Source organism: Oikopleura dioica, chromosome 1, assembly GCF_907165135.1.
Source record: "Oikopleura dioica chromosome 1, OKI2018_I68_1.0, whole genome shotgun sequence".
NCBI classification, from domain to species: Eukaryota; Metazoa; Chordata; class Appendicularia; order Copelata; family Oikopleuridae; genus Oikopleura; species Oikopleura dioica.
The window spans coordinates 8884010-8902918 of record NC_137291.1 but is presented as its reverse complement, the minus strand read 5'-3'; the positions used below and the strand labels follow the sequence as shown (position 1 = coordinate 8902918).

The following is an 18909-nucleotide window of genomic DNA, read 5'->3' as shown; positions in this document are numbered from 1 at the left end:
AAATATAATTCTTTTAGTCTGGAATCCGATAAAATTAGAGGTTAGATAGAACTTCCGATATTTTTCAATGCCAATTGTCCGATTCTCGAAATTCCGCCATGTCTTCGGTACCGCAGCGAAGCCAGAGGATCAATATTCGGATATCAAAGTAACCAGGACATCTTGGGACTCGAACTTTTGCGCAGTCAACCCAAAGGTAAGAGAGCGGCCATTAACTCAGCTGTTTATTATCAATAGTTTGTCGCTATTGTTGTTGAAGGAGCCGGTGGTGGTCCCTTCCTTGTTCTTCCCATTGAAAAGACCGGTCGAGTTGGTACCAACAGCTCGAACTATCATGTTGATGGACATACTTCGCCCGTTCTCGACTTGGCCTGGTAAGTTTGAACAGCTGTTTCTCGTTGTTGATATCAATTTAGGTCTCCATTCAACGATAACGTCATCGCCTCTGCCTCTGAAGATTGTACAGTTAAAATTTGGGCCATTCCCAATGAAGGACTCAGCGAGCCCCTCCGAGAAGAAGCTGTCAAACTCGTCCAGCACGAGAAGCGAGCGCTTCTTGTCTCTTGGCACCCGACTGCTGAGCATATTCTAGCGTCTGCTGGTGCCGATAACATGATTTACATTTGGAAAGTTGATTCCGCTGAAGGTAAGTTAATCACTTCATGGTCCATTCTAGCTATTTCATTTAGTTCTCGTTTCAATCGACTGCCACACAGACTTGCCCCTCTCGATCTCCTGGAACTTGAATGGCTCACAGTTCGCCACGACGTGCAAGGACAAAACCTTGAGAGTCATCAACCCGCGAAACGGAAAAGTTATTGCAGAGAAAGAAAAGGCTCACGAAGGAAACAAATCTTCAAAATGCATCTTCCTCAAAACCGGCAAAGTTTTCACCCTTGGATTTTCGAAGCGATGCGATCGACAGTACGCTCTTTGGGACCCTGTAAGAGCGTCGATCTATTGTTCTATCTAGTGTTGTTTTTAGAAAAGTATGGATAAAGCATTGACGCATGAGGAAATCGACCAAGCCGCCGGTGTTTTATTCCCATTTTACGATGCTGAATCGGATATTATTTATGTCGCAGGAAAAGGTGACACATCAATCAGGTAATATCTGCCCCTTTGTAAATTGCTTCTTTACGAAATCTGCTTTAGATACTTTGAAGTTAATGACGATGAGCCATATGTCCATTATTTAAACATGTACCAATCGCAGAACTCACAAAGAGGCCTTGGATTCATGCCCAAGCGAGGTTGTGACTCGAATAAGAATGAAATCGCAAGGTAAATCCTTCTCAATCCTCCCTCTTTCTCTCCTCCTACTTCTCTCTTTAGGCTCTATTCTGTAGTTCCAAATAAAATGACCGGGGCGATCATTCCTATAAAATTCGTTGTTCCCCGTGCGGTAAGTGTTCTCTATCTTTTCTTCCTTTTTCTTTTTGTTTTTCTTCATTACTTTTTCATCTAACAAGTGCGTTCATGCATACTCACCGTGTGATTTCAAGGTTTTTCAAACTATCTTCTAACAAATGTGAGCCAGTCTCTTTCACCGTTCCCAGAAAGGTACGTTTTCTTGATAATAGGAGCCTCCCATTGAGATGAAAGAGAATTTGCTTGTTCAAGATAATCTCTCTGAGAGAACGCCTCTGCGTGTGATTTGAAGATTGCTCAAAGGAGGCACTCATTTTGAAATAATCATCGTGTTCTTTCAGGCGGAAACTTTCCAAAAGATCTTTACCCACCTTGTATATCGTCGACTCCGGCGCTCACAGCAGAGGAGTGGTTTTCAGGTATTTAAAATGGAGTTTTCAAGAGGGAGAAAATCTTGCTCTTCTCGTTGATTTCAGAGAAATAAAAGTTAATGTTTAGGAAAAGACAAGAATCCTATTATGATGCAAATGACTGCCGACTCTGGAGACGGCTCGACTGACAGAGATTTTGTCAAATCCAACACTAGAATTTCAACAATTCTCAGCTCTTCCGCCAACACGTCTAGACCAAGTAAGAACCCCAAAAAGATCCTCAGTTGTGATTTGTTTAAGTTTCACAAGTGTCGACCAACGGAAACGGGGCGCTGGCCGCCGCTCTCCCCGAAGGATTAAATATCGACGAACTCCTGGAGGACATCAAGAAACTGAAGGCAACCGTCCGCAAGCAAGGACGCAGAATAGCCAAGCTGGAGGCGCAGCTCGAAGAGAAGGCCGCCTAAACCCGTTCTCCACTTTTAAATACTCCTTTATTCCTACACGATATATCTTCTTTACATGCATATATATTCATGTGTGAAAAACAACAAAACAGAAAAAGCGAAAAATTACATAAAACTTTGACTTCCATCGCCAAACCACTAAACCATCTCCAGCACCAATATATGATTTTGTACCCTGCTTACTTTTTAACCATATTCGATCCACCTAAAACGGCGCTAGAACCGCATCCTACCAGTAGTTTGATCTTGTACAAAGAGAACCCAAATTATTGACAAAAACATCACCAAACTACAGAACATTTTTACAAAATTATTTATTATCAGCCATTCTTCTCATAAAAAAAAATTATCGTGGCGCCACGTTTTTGGATCTTTTATTTTTTGATATCCTCTTTTACTATTGCTCGCGACTCTCTTCCTTGATCCCCGAGCGTTTTCTTACATTACCGCTGCCTTATGTCAAAACAGGTGGCTCCTGGCATGTTAAGTTCAATAAACAACCTCATTTCAGAGGACATTCTTTGTTTTTGATTATCATTTTTTTCATGTAATTGTAGACTTTTATACTATCAGCATCGATGCAAGTTCAATCAATCTAATCCTATCATTTTTCAAAACAGTGAGTAAACATCAGATCTTCAATGCTAGTAATCAACTTCGATGCAAGTGTTTCGGTTCAACCTCAAGCATTTCAAATGCGTTAGCTTAGCGTTGTCGAATTGCTAGTATCCTTGGAGTATCCTGTTTTCTTATCGCATGCGTTCCCAAGTGTTCTTCATCACCGTATACCAAATCTTCCTGAAAGTCTTCTTCGCGTTCAGCTTTTTAGACCTAGCCTCTTTTTGCTTTACGAAAGTGGCAAAAGAAACCAATTCAGTTCAAAAATACACACACCATTTTGTCAGTAGATCAATTTTCAGCACTCAAGTTTTTTCAATTTTATTTGAATCAAAGTAGAAAAAATCGTGAGCAGCTTTATTTTGCCTTCAGCCTTTTGTATCCTTTTAGGCTCTCACTTGTCTTTTGTTCGTTTTTTTGCCCTTTCACTCTCTCTCCAGCTTAACCCACGCCTGCACTAGGAAAATTTTGCCATTATTGAAAAGTATCACAACCATGAGATTGCCTTAAATCAAGAAAGGCCATATTTATCATCCAGATTCTGTTCAATCCATCAAAAAAAAAACAAAAAGTCTTGAGTCCAGACATCAACAAGCCTTTTTTGCTTCACTACTTTTCTTTACAACGTGTTCGTTTTTCGTTTTTTTTATATCATTTCCTGAGTTTATGTCCAACAGTGTATTTTCGCATGATACAACTTACCATGCGTAAAAAATGTTCTTTGATTCTTCAATTAGTAAGAATTTTAGATGGGAAAATGCTAGAGACCCTCTCCCAGCCAGAGAGACTGCTCTCAGTCAAGTCGAAATTCGATGCTGAGTTCAGACGATTTGCCATTTCGACGGGCAAAACGCAATACGATGAATTTAAAGATAAGGCAAGATAAGAAGTAGTTTCTTTATGCTGATTTGAAGGTTCTTTTAGGTGCGGAAAATTCACAAACTAGACTCTATTGACTTCATAATCACATATTCATCAAATGGAGACCTTTTGGTAACTACCTACTACTCAATGTTCTCTATAAATCGATTCTAGCCTATTAACAATAACGACAATTATCACAAAGCGCTTCAAACCTCATATGATGGTGGAATAATCAAAGTCTACATTCACAGAAAAAGTATTCTCGGCTTTACTAGCTACGATAAACCTAATTTTATAGATACCATCGACCTAGAAGGTTATGGAACATCAACAGTTCGCAGAAGAAAGGGTGAAAAGGCACCGGTCATATCAACCCCAGTTGACTTTAGGTAATTCATCTAGTGTCCAACCCATCGAAATCAAATTTCCTAGACCTGTTTCTGCAATTATCGATGTTGATATTCTTCCCGAAACTTTACGGCGCGTTCGTCTTCACAAACATGGTTCTGACAAGCCTCTAGGTACGTTTAAATTCTTCATTCTTTGTTGATGTTTTTCAGGATTCTACATTCGCGATGGATTTAGCGTGCGTCTGTCTGACAGTGGCGTCGAAAAAGTGCCCTCTATATTCATCAGTAGACTTGTCAACGGAGGATTGGCTGAAATGACGGGATTGTTAGCAGTCGACGATGAAGTTTTAGAAGTAAACTCGATAGAAGTAGCCGGCAAGAGCCTCGACCAGGTAAGAAAACTTATAATTGGATCAGTTATGAAAGCTGTAGGTGACCGACATGATGGTTGCTAACTCTGCGAATTTGATAATCACCGTAAAGCCAGCTAGCCAGAGAGACACGATACCCAAGAACTACAAGAATCTAAATTACCCGCCACCGCCCCTCGAGGTAATAACATCTTTATCAATCTTCAATTTCTAATGATTGTCATAATTGTAGAGCGACTCTGAGAGCGACGAAGACGAAATCCGAGAAATGCCGTCGCCGTCGATGGCGCCAAAGAAGACGCGTCCTAAGGATTCGATAAAAGCACAGCGGGACAAGGCACCGGTCACGTTAATTCCAAACCCTAAAAGTAGCGCAAAATCGCACAGTTCTTCCCTCTCTCGAGCTCAAAAGAGCCCGAGCGTGGTGTGGCGAACGCCCAGCCAAGCCAAATTGACCCAGCATCATCGCCATTCCCTAACGATTCCAAGCTCTTCCAAAGCTTCCTCTTCCGATTCGCAATCTAACTATAGGTCGCAACTGATCACTGCGCAAAACGCTTTAACCAGTAGTTCCACCTTGCCCGCGCAAAGAAATAAGTCGCAACATGAGCCGATCCCCACCTTTTCTTCCATGTCATTTTCCTCGTCCAATTCCATTCGCAGCCACACTTCCATGAACTCTACGTACCTCTAGCTCTCCGTCAAATCATCGACAACACACTCTTCCGTATTTTTTATACCGCAAACTACCAAAATAACTTTTACGTGCCATCCTCTAGCAAAAAAAATACTGACAAACTTCAATGCTTACAGTTATCTATAACAGTTTTTTATGACCATTCCAAAAAGTAACTTCTATAACATGATTCAAACTGCAACTACCAAACTAAACACTTTGTTATTAACTTCAATTGCTGGTTCAATTCTTGAGCTCTTCCATTTCATCAGTTACAGTACTGTGAAGTAGCATTTAGTAGCCCTATATTCCGATTTTGTAAATAGCGTGATTTAAAAAGAATTGCACTTCGTTAATCCACTTCGAGAGCAGGAAATCGGGCTCTTAGAGATTTAAAAATATATCTATCGTGACCGGATGGATAGATGACAATCTAAAATCAAAATCACACGTAGTCGATACGCCAAATGTTCAGAAAACCACAAATTTCAAAATTCATATCCTAAACCAAAAAATCACTCTACACTCCACCACCATTCTTTCTCCCTTTTCCTGTACTCGGATGTGCCTTCAAAAAATACTGAACTTGTTCCAAATTCTGTACTACTGATCTCACCATTGCTATTGATACATCTTCTAGTATTAACCTCATCAACGAAACCACTTACCACTTTCTCTAATTGCGCTCTCAATCGTTTTAGATGGAAGAGGAGGAAATCGTGACGGAGCGTGTTACAATCATTTTCGAACTCAACTTCGAAAATGTAATAAATCCCGTGCCCGCGAAGACTTTCGAAGTTCGAATTGCGAAGGTCTGACAAAACTCATTGTAGTTTATTCAATTTATATTTAAGGACTGCGCCTTAGGCCAAGTTATCGACACTTTTTGCTGGATGCATAAACTGCCGAAAGAAAATTACCGATTTCGCTATCTCGGTGGTCCTATCAAATCGATGGATACACCAATTAGGTGCGCAACTATCCTTATAAGTTATAACACGAGTCTTACTTATTTCTTTAGTCTTGGAATAGAAGAAGGTGATTTCATCGATATCTTCCGAAAACAACAGGGGAGCACGGCTGGACTCGTTTTCAAAAACTTCCACTTAGCGCTTCAGATACTTTTTAGACGAATCCGTCACTGCCAAATACTTACTAACGGTTTCCCAGTGCTGATATGATCAAGATAGAATCTTAATGATACTAAACTATTGTACACTACGTTTTATAAAATAGAAGAGTATCTTTTATAACCTTTATATCATATTGATTCAGAATGGAGCCGAAGAACCTTCTTGATGATAGTTGGCAAGCGGGAGACAGGTTCGGGTTTGAATTATTTCTACTTCCTTCATGAGTTGAATTACTAGTTTCTTTACCCTGGCAAAAGATGCTACGCGATGTATTCTGGGGACGATTTGTGGTACCCCGCCATTTTGAAGAAACAGGAGCGAAACGAGGAAGGGATCATTGGTTGGATTGTGTTTTACGAAGGCCACGACGATGAAGAATGGCGATCTGAAGATATGATCGAAGAAACAGAGTTATTCGAGGACAATAGACCGGAACAGCCGGATAATGTCGATCTATTCAAATGCGACTCCACTGGTAATTGTCAGTAGAGTAACTTTCATTTTCTTATTGTATCTTCAGATAAACCAAAGAAGGACAAATCCAAAAAATCGAAGAAGCAGAAAAAAGAATCCATCCCTGTTCGAAAAGTGACAGAAAAACGTTCATCTAAAAACAACGCTCCTTCACTGCCTCCACCCGAGCTGATTCCTCCGCCGCCGCCAGGATTGAGTGAAGAGCTTCATGATTTGCTATTGAGCTGGTTTATCGCTGGCTACAAAACTGGAACTTACTCTGCTAAAAATCAATAAACAAGATGCATTTCAATATTTTGAACAACTGAATTCATTAGAAGATAAGGAACATTTTCTGTTGAAAGTTGATGTTTATTTTAAGATTTGCAGGAGTAAAAGTGATCGCAATCATCGACAGAGTTTTTCATACAATGTTTGCAGGTGTTTCTTTAGTACAGTGTTTCCTATTTCATGAGTTGCCCCTAATTTGAAGATGCTGCAGCTTGTTCTAGGACTAAAGTGTCCGAAAGGAAATGTTCTGTGACCGCAAATAGCTTGAGTTGTAACAAGAAGACTTGTAAAAATAAAAATAAAGACCTTCATCTTAAATAAAATCTCCTGAGGCTTTCTTTATATATGCGCTCCATCTTGAAATTTAAATATCTACGTAGCAGGATAAATGGATCACTGGCTTAACCAAAACCTTGCTTACTCCCTTTTATGGCTTTTGTCGCCTATATAATTTCTATTCTTGTCAGACCAAGCCTAGTCTCTATGACAAATGCCATATTCATAAAGAATATATCATGGTAGACCATTCTTGATAGATGCGCTTCCGAGTCTGAAAATGTTGCTTCGGGCTCACATTTATACCATCCTTGGAGAAATTTTCATCTTCGTTTCCATAACAGTACTTCTTCCGTTACGGACATAACTGGGAGATTACGGAAAAGGGGTCAGACTTGAATGCTCATGTAATTTTTTTGAAACGTAAACGATTTCGAAGTTTAGAGATTTGCAGTGGTCTTTTTGGAGTAAAGTTCAACATTATTCAAGATCCTGTCACTACGTGGTTTTTTGTTTGAACCGGTTAATCGGCATAAAGAGCTCCCTGATTTCCAAAAAGTCAACAACGTCACCTATTGCGCCACTCGTGAATATATATAATCCGTTGCCCAGGGTTGAGATCATAAACTTTTTCTGATTAAAATATTTGAAAAAAGGAAACATGAAATTTTTCAACGCCGTCGTTCTCGCTCTTGCTCAGGCCCAGGACTTTGAAGAGAAAGGACTCAGTCTCCAGAAAAAGGTCGACAATGTGATGAGCAAGTGCTATACTTTCATGGAGAAGTCGATGACTTGCCAGCCGCCCAGTGGCAAGCTTGGAAAGTACCAGTACAGAATCTCAAAGGTAACTTGAATTAATCTTTTTAGTATCTTACTTTTATAAATTAAGCTTGTCAATGACGCTGTGTGGCACTACAATGAGGGCAAGTGTGATCCCCGAAGCGCCGGATACGGTTACCGAAAGCGACGACAGGCTGATCTCGATGCGGAATTTGACGCGATCATGGCTGAAATCGAGGATAATGACTTCGACGGCAAGGGCTACGGATACCCAAGCACGCCGCTCAAGTACCTCAACAAATTAGAGGCCGTCTGCGAGAAATCCTTCAAAGCACTCTACAACGCACCAGAACTCCAGGACTGTCCGAAATTGGGCGCATGGGAAAACCGATCGGAGGAGCTCCTTGCTGATCTTACTGCCATGAAGAAAGTCTGCGCCAATGGAAAGGGCAAGGATCAACAGCCTTACTAAATTGCTCACTGTGAAAACTGCTTTCCGTCAACTATTTTTGAATAAAACAAATGTATTTGACAATTTCTAAAGGTTTTTTCAAAAACATCTCAATCTACATGTATTTATTGAAATTTCAGAAGACAAATTTATACTAAATTTGATTGTATTTAAATTTGAAGACAAATCAGGGATGAACTATTCGCGTGTAAACACCCTCTACTTATCATCAAAGCATGAGAAAGAGAAATTAAGCCAAATAACGTTTGAAGTTTTGGAGCAGCTCACTCGAGGATTGGGATTAATCGAGCTCACTTCTTGATGGCGCGTCACTCAGAATGTCAGAATCGGTTTTGCTTCGAGTGAGACGAAAATATTTCTTCCAAAATGTGGCGCTCGAATTCGTAGCATAAGATTTATCCGATTTTCAACGGCCGCTTCGTCATTGTTTTGCAGAAATCGACAAGAAGGATTCTAGCGCTTGAAATTGATTGAATGTCAAAAACTGGCAAAAAGAACGTGTTTGATCCAGTGCACGTGCAAATCCTTAAAAGTCAAATTAACATCATACGAGCTGTTTAAACGTCTAGTCAAAGTTTCGGAGTAACTCTATGACATCTTCGGTAATCTTGAACTCAATAAATAGATTTTAGAATGACGTACTCTTTCCAAACTAAATTTTCTTCGAGTAACAATTTTAGCATTTTTGTCGAAGCTTAATTTATTCAGCATAAATTACTGGTTCACCTCAATGACGACTCCAGGGTCTCTAGGAAAATTACGTCTGTGAACTATCTTTGCCGTAGTCACTTGTTCTGGATTTCTTTCAGAATTTTGTGCTCAATTTTTAAGTAAATCTTCCAAATCGAAATGAAACGTGAGCATCTCAAAAGGTCAATTATGCAGCTATTTGTCTAAATTTCGTTTTGTGGTCGAGTATTTTGACCTTTTCTCCCCCCTTTTCGGGATTAAATCTGTTCGTCATCCCTCTGTCTAAGAGTGGATCGGGGGTAAAATCGATAATATTCTGCAAAAGCGCGATTCCACTTTTGGGAAAAGGTTGATTATCATCTCGAGGCGAAGAGATGCTCCGAGGGGGTCTCTTTAGCTGCGCAAATAGGGTCCTTGAGCCGGATAAACTAGATTCCTCAGCGATTCTATTTCGTGAAAATATGTATGAAAAAGAAAAACAAACTTTCAAGGCCACTTTTCTATCGAAATCATTCTCGAACAGATGGAGCTCATTATAAGACCAGCAGCGGATACTTATTGCATCAAATTCAGCCTCACTTGAACGAACGAAAAACTACAGCAAAAATCTAACGTGGCGTGAAAATTTTATCAAATTGTGCTGCCAAGTTAGGGTTGAATTCAGCCAAGTAATAGGATTGACCGCACAGGCGTCAACTTTGTTATCCTTGCTTCTGTTCTGACACGTCTTTCTGGCGCGCCTTCTTCCCCTTCTACGCAAATCTCAAGAAACTCGGATAATTCGACCAACTGATGCCCAATTGAGTTACATACATCTGCCGCTAGAATTTCAAGAAAATGATGAAGAAGTTAAGAATATGTCAATACAACGAATAATTTTTTAAATGACGGTGAAAAGCAATTGATGTCGAAATATTTGGGCGAATGAGATTTCAACGATTCGAGGGAACGAAAAATCGGCAGAACACGTCGTACACAGCTCATCTGGCTCATATAACAGAACGTGCATTTGTTCGCCGCAAACGTGATTTAAACATAAAACATTCCTCGCGCGTGCATTTTCCGCAAAAATATTGTCCGGACTTCGGAGGAAACTGGCCACGGCTAAAATTGGTACTTGTTCTTATCGAAAAGAGTGGACTTGGAATTGATTTGAAAAAGCTCGAGTTGATAAACAGCAATCATAGAAACACTCAAAAAAGTCGGATATCAGCGATTTTCTTTGCCAAAGTTCATCTAAAAAAGAGGTTTTTACGAATCTAACAGTAAAAGTTTCATGCGTATAATTCTATCCTAGAGTTCAATCCAGCAGCAGCCGCACGGGTTAAGCCCTTACTGACGGTTTGCGCTTTAACGAAGATTAGTTTGATAATGAGATAATTTTTACTACGTAATTTGCATATCTCCTCTCATTATTTAGTCCTTTAAAAATATGTAAAAAAGTTTTTATTGAAAAAAAGACATTTTCATTTGAAGGCTTTATTTTTCATTCTATTCTTGAAATCTGCTATAAATAGATCAGCAAAACTAAAGGAGAAAACCCAAAACCTCAGGCTGGCTCGATAAAATTGAAATTTCATCGCGCGTCAATCATTTTAGACTTATATCTTCAGAACGTGTGCTTCTCCTCCCAAGAGTGTCATATCCGCATGCTTTTTCAATGCCTGTCGTCATCAATCATTTCATCATCGACGTATGCAAAATTTTCTAAACGGCGGATGGCTATTTGAGACGGGTGCTTAGCTATCAGAGGAGATAATTTTGTTGAAATTGAAACAGCTCGATCGCTAATTGGCGGCAATTTGCTGACGAGATTCTACTCTGTTAGAAAAACAGTAGTCTTTGACGAATTTCAATAAGAAATTTTCGGGCAAAAAAATGACCCCCCTTTTTATGTGCTCATCTGAAAGAGCGTAAAAGTTGTGCTAGAAAAATATTTTTTTGCCTAGGGGCATAAATTATGACTCATAGGCCCGATTGAAAAATTACAAACTCCCCCTAAATAGCCCCAGGGAACTTATTTTTCGGGAGATTTTGACGTCATTGGAATCCTCAGGACTCAAGCTTTTGGCGGACCCCTTAACCGCGGCCAACCACCCGGTTAACCGCGTGGTAAACCGCGGTTCATTTCTCAAGGTACAGTATATATGCAAATATACATACCAATCGACTTATTTTTCGATGCTGCATTCATTTTTGACCGAAAGAAAAACCAACCGGGTGGTTAACCGCCCGGTTGACCATTGCTGATGAAAATTTTTCAAAAAATTTTTTCAAGAATTTTTCAAGAATTTTTTTTTTAAATGAAAAACTTTCAATACTGAAAAAAATTCAAAATTGAAAAAATTTCAAGAATTAAAATTTTTCATAACTGAAAAACTTTCAAAACTGAGAAACTTTCAAGGCTGAAAAACTTTCAAAACTGAAAATTTTTCAAAACTGAAAAACTTTCAAAACTGAAAAACTTTCAAAACTGAAAAACTTTCAAAACTGAAAAACTTTCAAAACTGAAAAATTTTTAAAACTGAAAAAATTTCAAAACTGAAAATTTTTCAAAGTGAAAACTTTCAAAACTTTAAAATTTTCAAAACTGAGAAAACTTTAGCTTCATATTTGATCTTTGTGATTTTATTCTTTCAATTGAAGAAAAACTGACTTCGTTTCACAGAGAGAGCGTAATTTTGAACGCTTGCACAGAACTCGGGAGTGGCAGAGAAACACACTTGGCACAGATTTGGGCAGATATTTGTTGCAACAAGAAACTTGATTTCTTCGTCCTCAAAATGCCGTTTTGTAATCGGGATTCGGACGTATTTAACCATTCGAATTTGTTGATTGCCGCGTCGTATGGCTGAGCCGTCTTTCTTCTTTGAAGGCATCGACATCAGTTTTGTAAATGCTGTTTCATGATTCCACATTATTCCGGACTTCGGGGTCATTCCAGGGATAGAAAAGTGAAAAGACGTCCCTTTTTCGGTAGTTGATGGCGACGCATTCAGCATTTCAATCAGCTTTTCCAAACCAATCGAAGGAATGTAAGTCCCTTCTGTTTCAATCTTTCGCATTTTCTGTTTGAGAGTCGATCCCGCACCGTCCACAAACGACTTCCCATGTCGGGTGATTTTGAACGCTTTCATCATTTGTATGCCCCAGTTGTCGGTATCAGCGATGTCTGCTAGGCTGAATCTGGACTTGTACTCAACAGCGTTGTCGCTGAGAAGCACGCCAACTGTATCTTCGTTGATGGTCATCAGCTGAGTTGCTTTAATGTGATTCAAAACCTTCAGCAGATGGGTCTTGATAACAGCGGGCGATTTGACGAATTTTCTTTCCTTGTTTTTCTCCATGAGAAGTCCCGAGTCTAGTCTTACTCGCTCTCTTTCACCCGACTCTGTCATCTTGAATCCCCAAGCAACAACGATATGAACAACAAGCTCGATTTTGGTTCCCATTTCTGCCTGAAAACATATTAGCACAAGATTTTTTCGAGCTTTTTACTTACGTTTTGGGTCGTCTTTACTCCTCCTTGACAGGTGTACTCTCCACTGTAGTCAATTTCGAAGAAAATCGTATTGTCGAATTCTTTCTCACCGCGTCGTACCTGTCCATAAAGAAGATTTGCAAGCCTGTTCTCAGAGTAATGATAGGAGTTTTCATCAAATGCTGAGCTGAGATCTTCGACAAGTTGCTGAATACTTTCAGAATATAATAATTATAGTTGATTTTACCTTATCACTGAGCTTTAAGCGGGTATGAACATCTTTCATGATTAGAACCGGCTCGGAGCCTGGTTGAAGGCGTTTATAAACATCTCTCATAAGCATAATGTTGTATCGCTCAAGTTGCGGCGTCTCATCGCGGAAAAGAACGTCGATCTCTTCGAAGCGCTCCCGCAGGAGAGGTAAAACTTTTCCCTCGCCATCATTGCAGTCGCATTTGCCTTCCGCACATGCAAGAGGGACAATGTAAGGGTCCTGATATATTGAGTTCTTGCAGCCTTTCAAGTCGTAGATCATCTCAATGATTTCTTCACGAGTCAGCTTTCGTTTTTCGATCTTTTGTAAGATCAAAAGGTCGGAAACTTAAAATCTGTTAGATTTGAAATATTATCTAAAAGCTAACATTTCGATAGGAGGTTCCCAAGATTACTGCAAGGAGCGCAAATACACTGATAGGTATCCCGATGACGTGGCTCGATCATCATCGGCGGTATGAGCGCCCGAAAATGATGCAAAGAGATCGTTTCCTGCCCCTTTGAGAGACGAACAGCGTTGAATTCTTCCCACAGTCCATTGTATTTCGAATGCGCGAGTCTTCTTGTGCATTGAACTTTCTCGACTTTCTCATTAGTCGTGAAGAGAAGTCCGAACTTCATCTGGAATTTTTCTTTCTTTAGATTTTCATACAAATCAATGGATCTTTCGATGATGAGTGACGTTTTGCATTCAAATGCCTTTGTTTCGGGTGATTCATCGCTGTGGTCGTAAATATAATCCAAAATTGATTCCTTGTCTTCATCAGTGATTCCGCGTAATCGTCTTACTTTTGCTTTTCGGTCGTCATCATATTTTTCGCCGCCGAGAACTTGCTCACGTCTCTCCAAGGCCATTTTAACGTGCTTGTTCGTCATGCGAAGAGGCTTGTCACGTTGGAATTCTGAGCCAAGATTATTTGACCAGTTCACAATAAGCCTTATCTCTTCATTCGTGACACCATAGATGAGTCGAGTTGGCAAGAAGCTGCTGAGCATAATGATGCGGGCATTTAGCGCAGAATAGTGCCAAATTTCCATCAGTTCTGGAGTAATGAAACTTGCCGGGATGAGATCACGCTTTTCTTCCATGACCAGACGAAGTTGCTTAACGAGATGAGTCTCTGCATCGATTCTTGTCTCCTTCTGACTTGCTGAAATAGTGGCGATTGTATCGTTGACAGAAGATATTGTTGTTTCGTGCATCTCCTCATCGTGAGACGATTCAATCGATTCCTTCGAATCTGGCTGATAAATCGAGCCCTGACTTCCATCACTTGAATTTTGGCTTGAGCTTCTATCATCTGCAGCAGGAAATGGATCGGTTTTCGCGGATTGAGAATCGATCATCAAGTTTTCTTCGGCCAGTTCAGCCACATCAACCCCAACATCATGATCTTCTTGCTCCAAGCTCTCAGCTTCGTCAAACAAATCTTCGGGGTCTTAATATTAAAAATAAATATTTCAAATATCTGACACAAGATTTACCTTCGAGAAGTTCAGTTATACTGTCGCAAAAAGAAAAATGAAGATGAATTGCAGTTTGATCGTTGAGCTTATCTTTTCCGCAGGCAAAACACTGAGAGTTCTCGTGGTAACCCGGAAGGTTCTGAAGCTTTTCCAATTTCTCTCCTCTTGGGATTCGCTCAAAGATTGTCTCTACAATAGGACAGCTATTGTAGTGCTGAACTGCCTTTTTATTAGCAGCTTTTCTTTGGTCTTTCGTCATGGCTCCAGAATCTCGCTTGACGCCCAAGGAGTCTCTACAGAATGCGCAGAATCGAACAAAACTGTCGGTGTTGTAGTTTTCTCTGATATCAGCGTGTTTGATAAACTTCGTTACCTCGATTATACTTTTGAAGCGCTTTTCACTCATTATCTGAAAATCCTAGCTTTAAAATTATTCCACAAAAACAACAGAAGGAAGAGAAATAGCCAGGCAGTCTCGCAGTAACGCTCTCTATCGAAAAAGAGCCTAGAGGCGGGCGAATAACAGCCTCTTGCGCGAAGCGCCCTAAGCGCGCTGACTCATTTCGAAAAAAGAGCCTAGAGGCGGGCGAATCACAGCCTCTTGCGCGAAGCGCCCTGAGCGCGATGACTCATTTTAAAAAATAACCACTTATTGAGATTTTTTAAAATTAAAATCTCTGAAATTTTTTCAGTTTTGGAACTTTTTCAGTTTTGAAAATTTTTCAGTTTTGAAAGTTTTTCAGTTCTGAAAATTTTAAAGTTTTGAAAGTTTTTCACTTTGAAAAATTTTCAGTTTTGAAATTTTTTCAGTTTTGAAACTTTTTCAGTTTTGAAAATTTTTCAGTTTTGAAAGTTGTTCAGTTTTGAAAGTTTTTCAGTTTTGAAAGATTTTCAGTTTTGAAAAATTTTCAGTTTTGAAAGTTTTTCAGCCTTGAAAAATCTTCAGTTTTGAAAATTTTTCAGTTTTGAAAATTTTTCAGTTTTGAAAGTCTTACAGTTTTGAAAGTTTTTCAGTTTTGAAAAATTTTCAGTTTTGAAAGTTTTTCAGCCTTGAAAGTTTTTCAGTTTTGAAAGTTTTTCAGTTATGAAAAATTTTAAAAAATTCAATTCAAAAAATTCTTGAAAAATTCTTGAAAAATTTTTTTGAAAAATTTTCATCAGCAATGGTCAACCGGGCGGTTAACCACCCGGTTGGTTTATCTTTTGGTCAAAAATGAATGCAGCATCGAAAAATAAGTCGATTGGTATGTATATTTGCATATATACTGTACCTTGAGAAATGAACCGCGGTTTACCACGCGGTTAACCGGGTGGTTGGCCGCGGTTAAGGGGTCCGCCAAAAGCTTGAGTCCTGAGGATTCCAATGACGTCAAAATCTCCCGAAAAAATAAGTTCCCTGGGGCTATTTAGGGGGGGAGTTTGTAATTTTTTCAATCGGGCCTATGAGTCATAATTTATGCCCCTAGGCAAAAAAAAATATTTTTTTCTAGCACAACTTTTTACGCTCTTTCAGATGAGCACATAAAAAGGGGGGTCATTTTTTTGCCCGAAAATTTCTTATTGAAATTCGTCTTTATCGCGAAATTGAACGGTCTTCTAGGGGGATTAGTCAGAGGTTTGCCGAATCAGCTCAAGAAAATACAAACAAAATTTGACACCAGAGAGGCTGATTTCTTTTTAGACCAGTTTTCAACTAGGTAGTGGCTTTCTGCAGCTGTTTACGATAGAAAATCATCGACTGGAATTTTCTACCGATTTTTTGATAGCTTGAAATTTCAAGTTTAAACCTTGGCATCCCGGAAATCTAAAAATTCAACGGACAAATAAATAAAATTTTGAGAAAGTCATTTCCATTTCCGTTTGTCACCATTGAAAGAATCAATAAACTTCAACGACATCAGACTTGCTTGGAAAATAACGGACGAGTAACACGCCTCCTAATAAATGCAATAAAACGATCAAAATTGCGTCTAATCCAAATTGTGGTTGCATGAGGTGAACACGTTTTCTAGCTCTGTTTCTAGAATATTTCTTATTCCTCATGTTATGGCTTTGTTGGTGGGATTTGAATATGGAGATGCAGGATGTGAAGGTAAATGACGATCGTTAAAATTGTAAAAGCAGTAGTTTTGTCTTAGATTCATGTTGAGCCAGAATCCGAAGCTCAGGAATCCGAGCTTCCAGCTGAAGAGAGTAACGAAGATAGAACAATTGATTTGACACCAATCAGCTTCTTCGTCATTCCTGGTTTCATCTTTATTTGGGTTCTCGTCGCTCTTGGCTTGTTTCTGTATGCTTCTATCAATTATGATCTAATGTAAATAAATTTTTGCAAAAAAGCTAGTCGAATTTCTATTTCGAGAAATAAAATGAGTTCATTAAAATTTTTAATACAATGAAAATTGCTTGTGTTGCACGTTACCACTAGAATTCAGTATCCGGCTCAGGAAAAAAAATCACAAATAAATCGGATAAATTGGCGGCGCAAGGGAGTTTTTTTTCGGTGGTGTTGTACGGCGCGCGCGCGGCCGTGGCTCCGCGGAAATTGAGAAAAAGAGAGAGAAGAACGGCACCCTTATCGAATCTCACGGGCGACACTAGAACGTAAAGACGACAATTTTCGATTATTAGATAGGATTTGATCGAAACCCAACACGCTCGCGATAAATGAGCCCAGGCTCGACCGCTTCCAGTCGACAAAACTAGAGCCAGAGATGAGAGGGCTCCCCGTTCTACAGATTTTTGCTTTTTCGGCAACGATTGCGAATCCTTTCCTTGAAAACTCTGACCAGGTAAGAAACAGATTATTATAGATTAAATTGTCACGAAATCTTTATTAATACCATAGACGATTGAGAAATAGAGATTGCCAGTGATTCTGCAGTGCAGCGTAGAAGTCGGTTTAGTATGTTCAGCCACAATAAATATAATTTCCCTGTGATTAACACATAGTGCCATTCATAGGAAGTTCATTTTTATAAAAGTTTCATTTTACGTAATTATGTTTGACGAGCTGCATTCAAAAATTCCGCTTATATGTTGCGGGAATGCGATAAAATCGCGCAGATGAACAGCTGAAGTAAATTTTCCAAATGGAAATCATTTTGAATTTTCATCAAAGAAAAACATCAGGCATCTTTGATTTCCAATTATGGTTTTTTAGGATAACAAGAAGGCTTCGAAAGAATGCAATTTGGGAAAAGCCCTGATGAAACATTGTATTCGAATTCGAGCGGTTTGTGGCGAAAAGATCGACGTATTTTCAGGGCTGAGTTCATCAGGAAAGACCTTGAATTTCACCCTCTATGGACGGAGAAATGAACCCACTAAGAATCGCAAGTGGTAGCAAATCACCCGATGCGGGTCCATGAATTGCTCCAAGATGACATTTCTCGCCAGTCGAATAAGCGACAAAAGAACCTTGCGAAGCTCAAGAAACATGTAAGTAAAATCGACGCGCTCAGGCTGGCTTTCTCGAGCGAAAAAGTCGATAGATGGAGTGCCGTCGATCTTGAACTCATCGACGCAGTAGATGTCGTCTCTGATGGAGGCCCTTATGAGGTTCGGAACTGAAGACGAGTCGTTTTTTCTTAACAAATTTTAAGGTCAGTTTAAAAAATGACCAAGCTCGATGCTCCTCAATTCGTCTACGCTGGTGGCACAGCCATTGTCACGATTGCTTAGAAGACGGGCAGCTTGTCGAGAAATAAACACGACTGGAAATTACTCCACTTTGAAAATATTTTATGCAAAAAGTTCCTCCGTGATAATATGGATGCGAATTTTTCCTCCTGTGAATAAATCCCTTACTGACCAATTCCATTTTCTTGAATACTACTTGAAACATGAATAAATCCAAAAACCATTTAATTTTTCGTCTGTTTATTGTGCAGATAAGCTCAGCAGTAATTGAATATGACATCACGTGGGAGAAATCCAGGCATGATTGTTTTAAAACGAGAGCGGATGTCACGAAAATTGGCCACTTGGACAGGGATTAAAATATATAAATCATCTAATAGACACGCTCATCTGTTATTTCAAAAGCGTCAAAATTTAATTTCACATGAATTCGATAAAACAAACTCTTATCAAATTATTTTCTGTAGTTGCTTATTTCAACGAACGTCTTTTCCACCGCTTTGCGGGCTCCCTTACCCAGTCTTTCTGCCCACTTCAATAGTCACGTTTCCTTTTTAACCATCGCTGGAAACGATTTTTCTTATCCAAGCAAAAAATATTATTTGAAATAAAGAAATATTTTTTCGAATTTTCATCATGTTCTTCTCCTTGATCGCAGTTTTGATCGGCTCTACAGTTGGATTACGCTGCTGGGTGTGCGATGAACAGACAGAAATTGAGTGCTTTATTAACGGATATGAAATGGACTGTCCTAGTAAGCAAGATACTTGTTTTTATACACAGAGACAGAGATTGGGAGAAACCTACCATGTAAAACAGGAACATGTTCAGAAAAATCAATTTTGTTTTTATCCATAATTTTT

General features: G+C 39.3%; 3 protein-coding genes and 1 long non-coding RNA gene across 5 annotated transcripts in view; 3 read left to right on the top strand and 1 right to left on the bottom strand.

The window, feature by feature from the left end:
- LOC145695416 (THO complex subunit 1-like) overlaps nucleotides 1-18909 on the bottom strand; it is a 47655-nt gene that overhangs the window by 23551 nt on the left and 5195 nt on the right. The window lies entirely within an intron of this gene.
- LOC145711990 (coronin-1C-like) lies at nucleotides 16-3552 on the top strand. The gene is made up of 11 exons (XM_081789678.1): nucleotides 16-196; nucleotides 238-374; nucleotides 417-646; nucleotides 690-943; nucleotides 986-1107; nucleotides 1156-1284; nucleotides 1336-1405; nucleotides 1560-1563; nucleotides 1713-1790; nucleotides 1870-2001; nucleotides 2043-3552. Exons 1-11 carry the CDS (start codon nucleotides 68-70, stop codon nucleotides 2207-2209), a joined length of 1452 nt encoding a protein of 483 aa, XP_081645804.1. The 5' UTR covers nucleotides 16-67; the 3' UTR covers nucleotides 2210-3552.
- Nucleotides 3573-6696, top strand: LOC145710977 (partitioning defective 6 homolog beta-like). Of its 2 annotated transcripts, XM_081788694.1 has the most exons (12): nucleotides 3573-3704; nucleotides 3752-3820; nucleotides 3863-3947; nucleotides 3990-4080; nucleotides 4124-4212; nucleotides 4252-4433; nucleotides 4474-4593; nucleotides 4645-4749; nucleotides 5514-5900; nucleotides 5943-6058; nucleotides 6110-6411; nucleotides 6459-6696. In XM_081788694.1, exons 1-9 carry the CDS (start codon nucleotides 3585-3587, stop codon nucleotides 5523-5525), a joined length of 873 nt encoding a protein of 290 aa, XP_081644820.1. In that variant the 5' UTR covers nucleotides 3573-3584; the 3' UTR covers nucleotides 5526-5900; nucleotides 5943-6058; nucleotides 6110-6411; nucleotides 6459-6696. The 2 variants fall into 2 exon arrangements, with proteins under 2 accessions (XP_081644820.1, XP_081644817.1); XM_081788691.1 differs by having other exon boundaries at nucleotides 4645-5900.
- On the top strand, nucleotides 16971-18258 carry LOC145709946 (uncharacterized). Its single transcript, XR_014134971.1, has 3 exons — nucleotides 16971-17196; nucleotides 17568-17965; nucleotides 18010-18258. It is a non-coding gene; the product is annotated as an uncharacterized LOC145709946 (long non-coding RNA).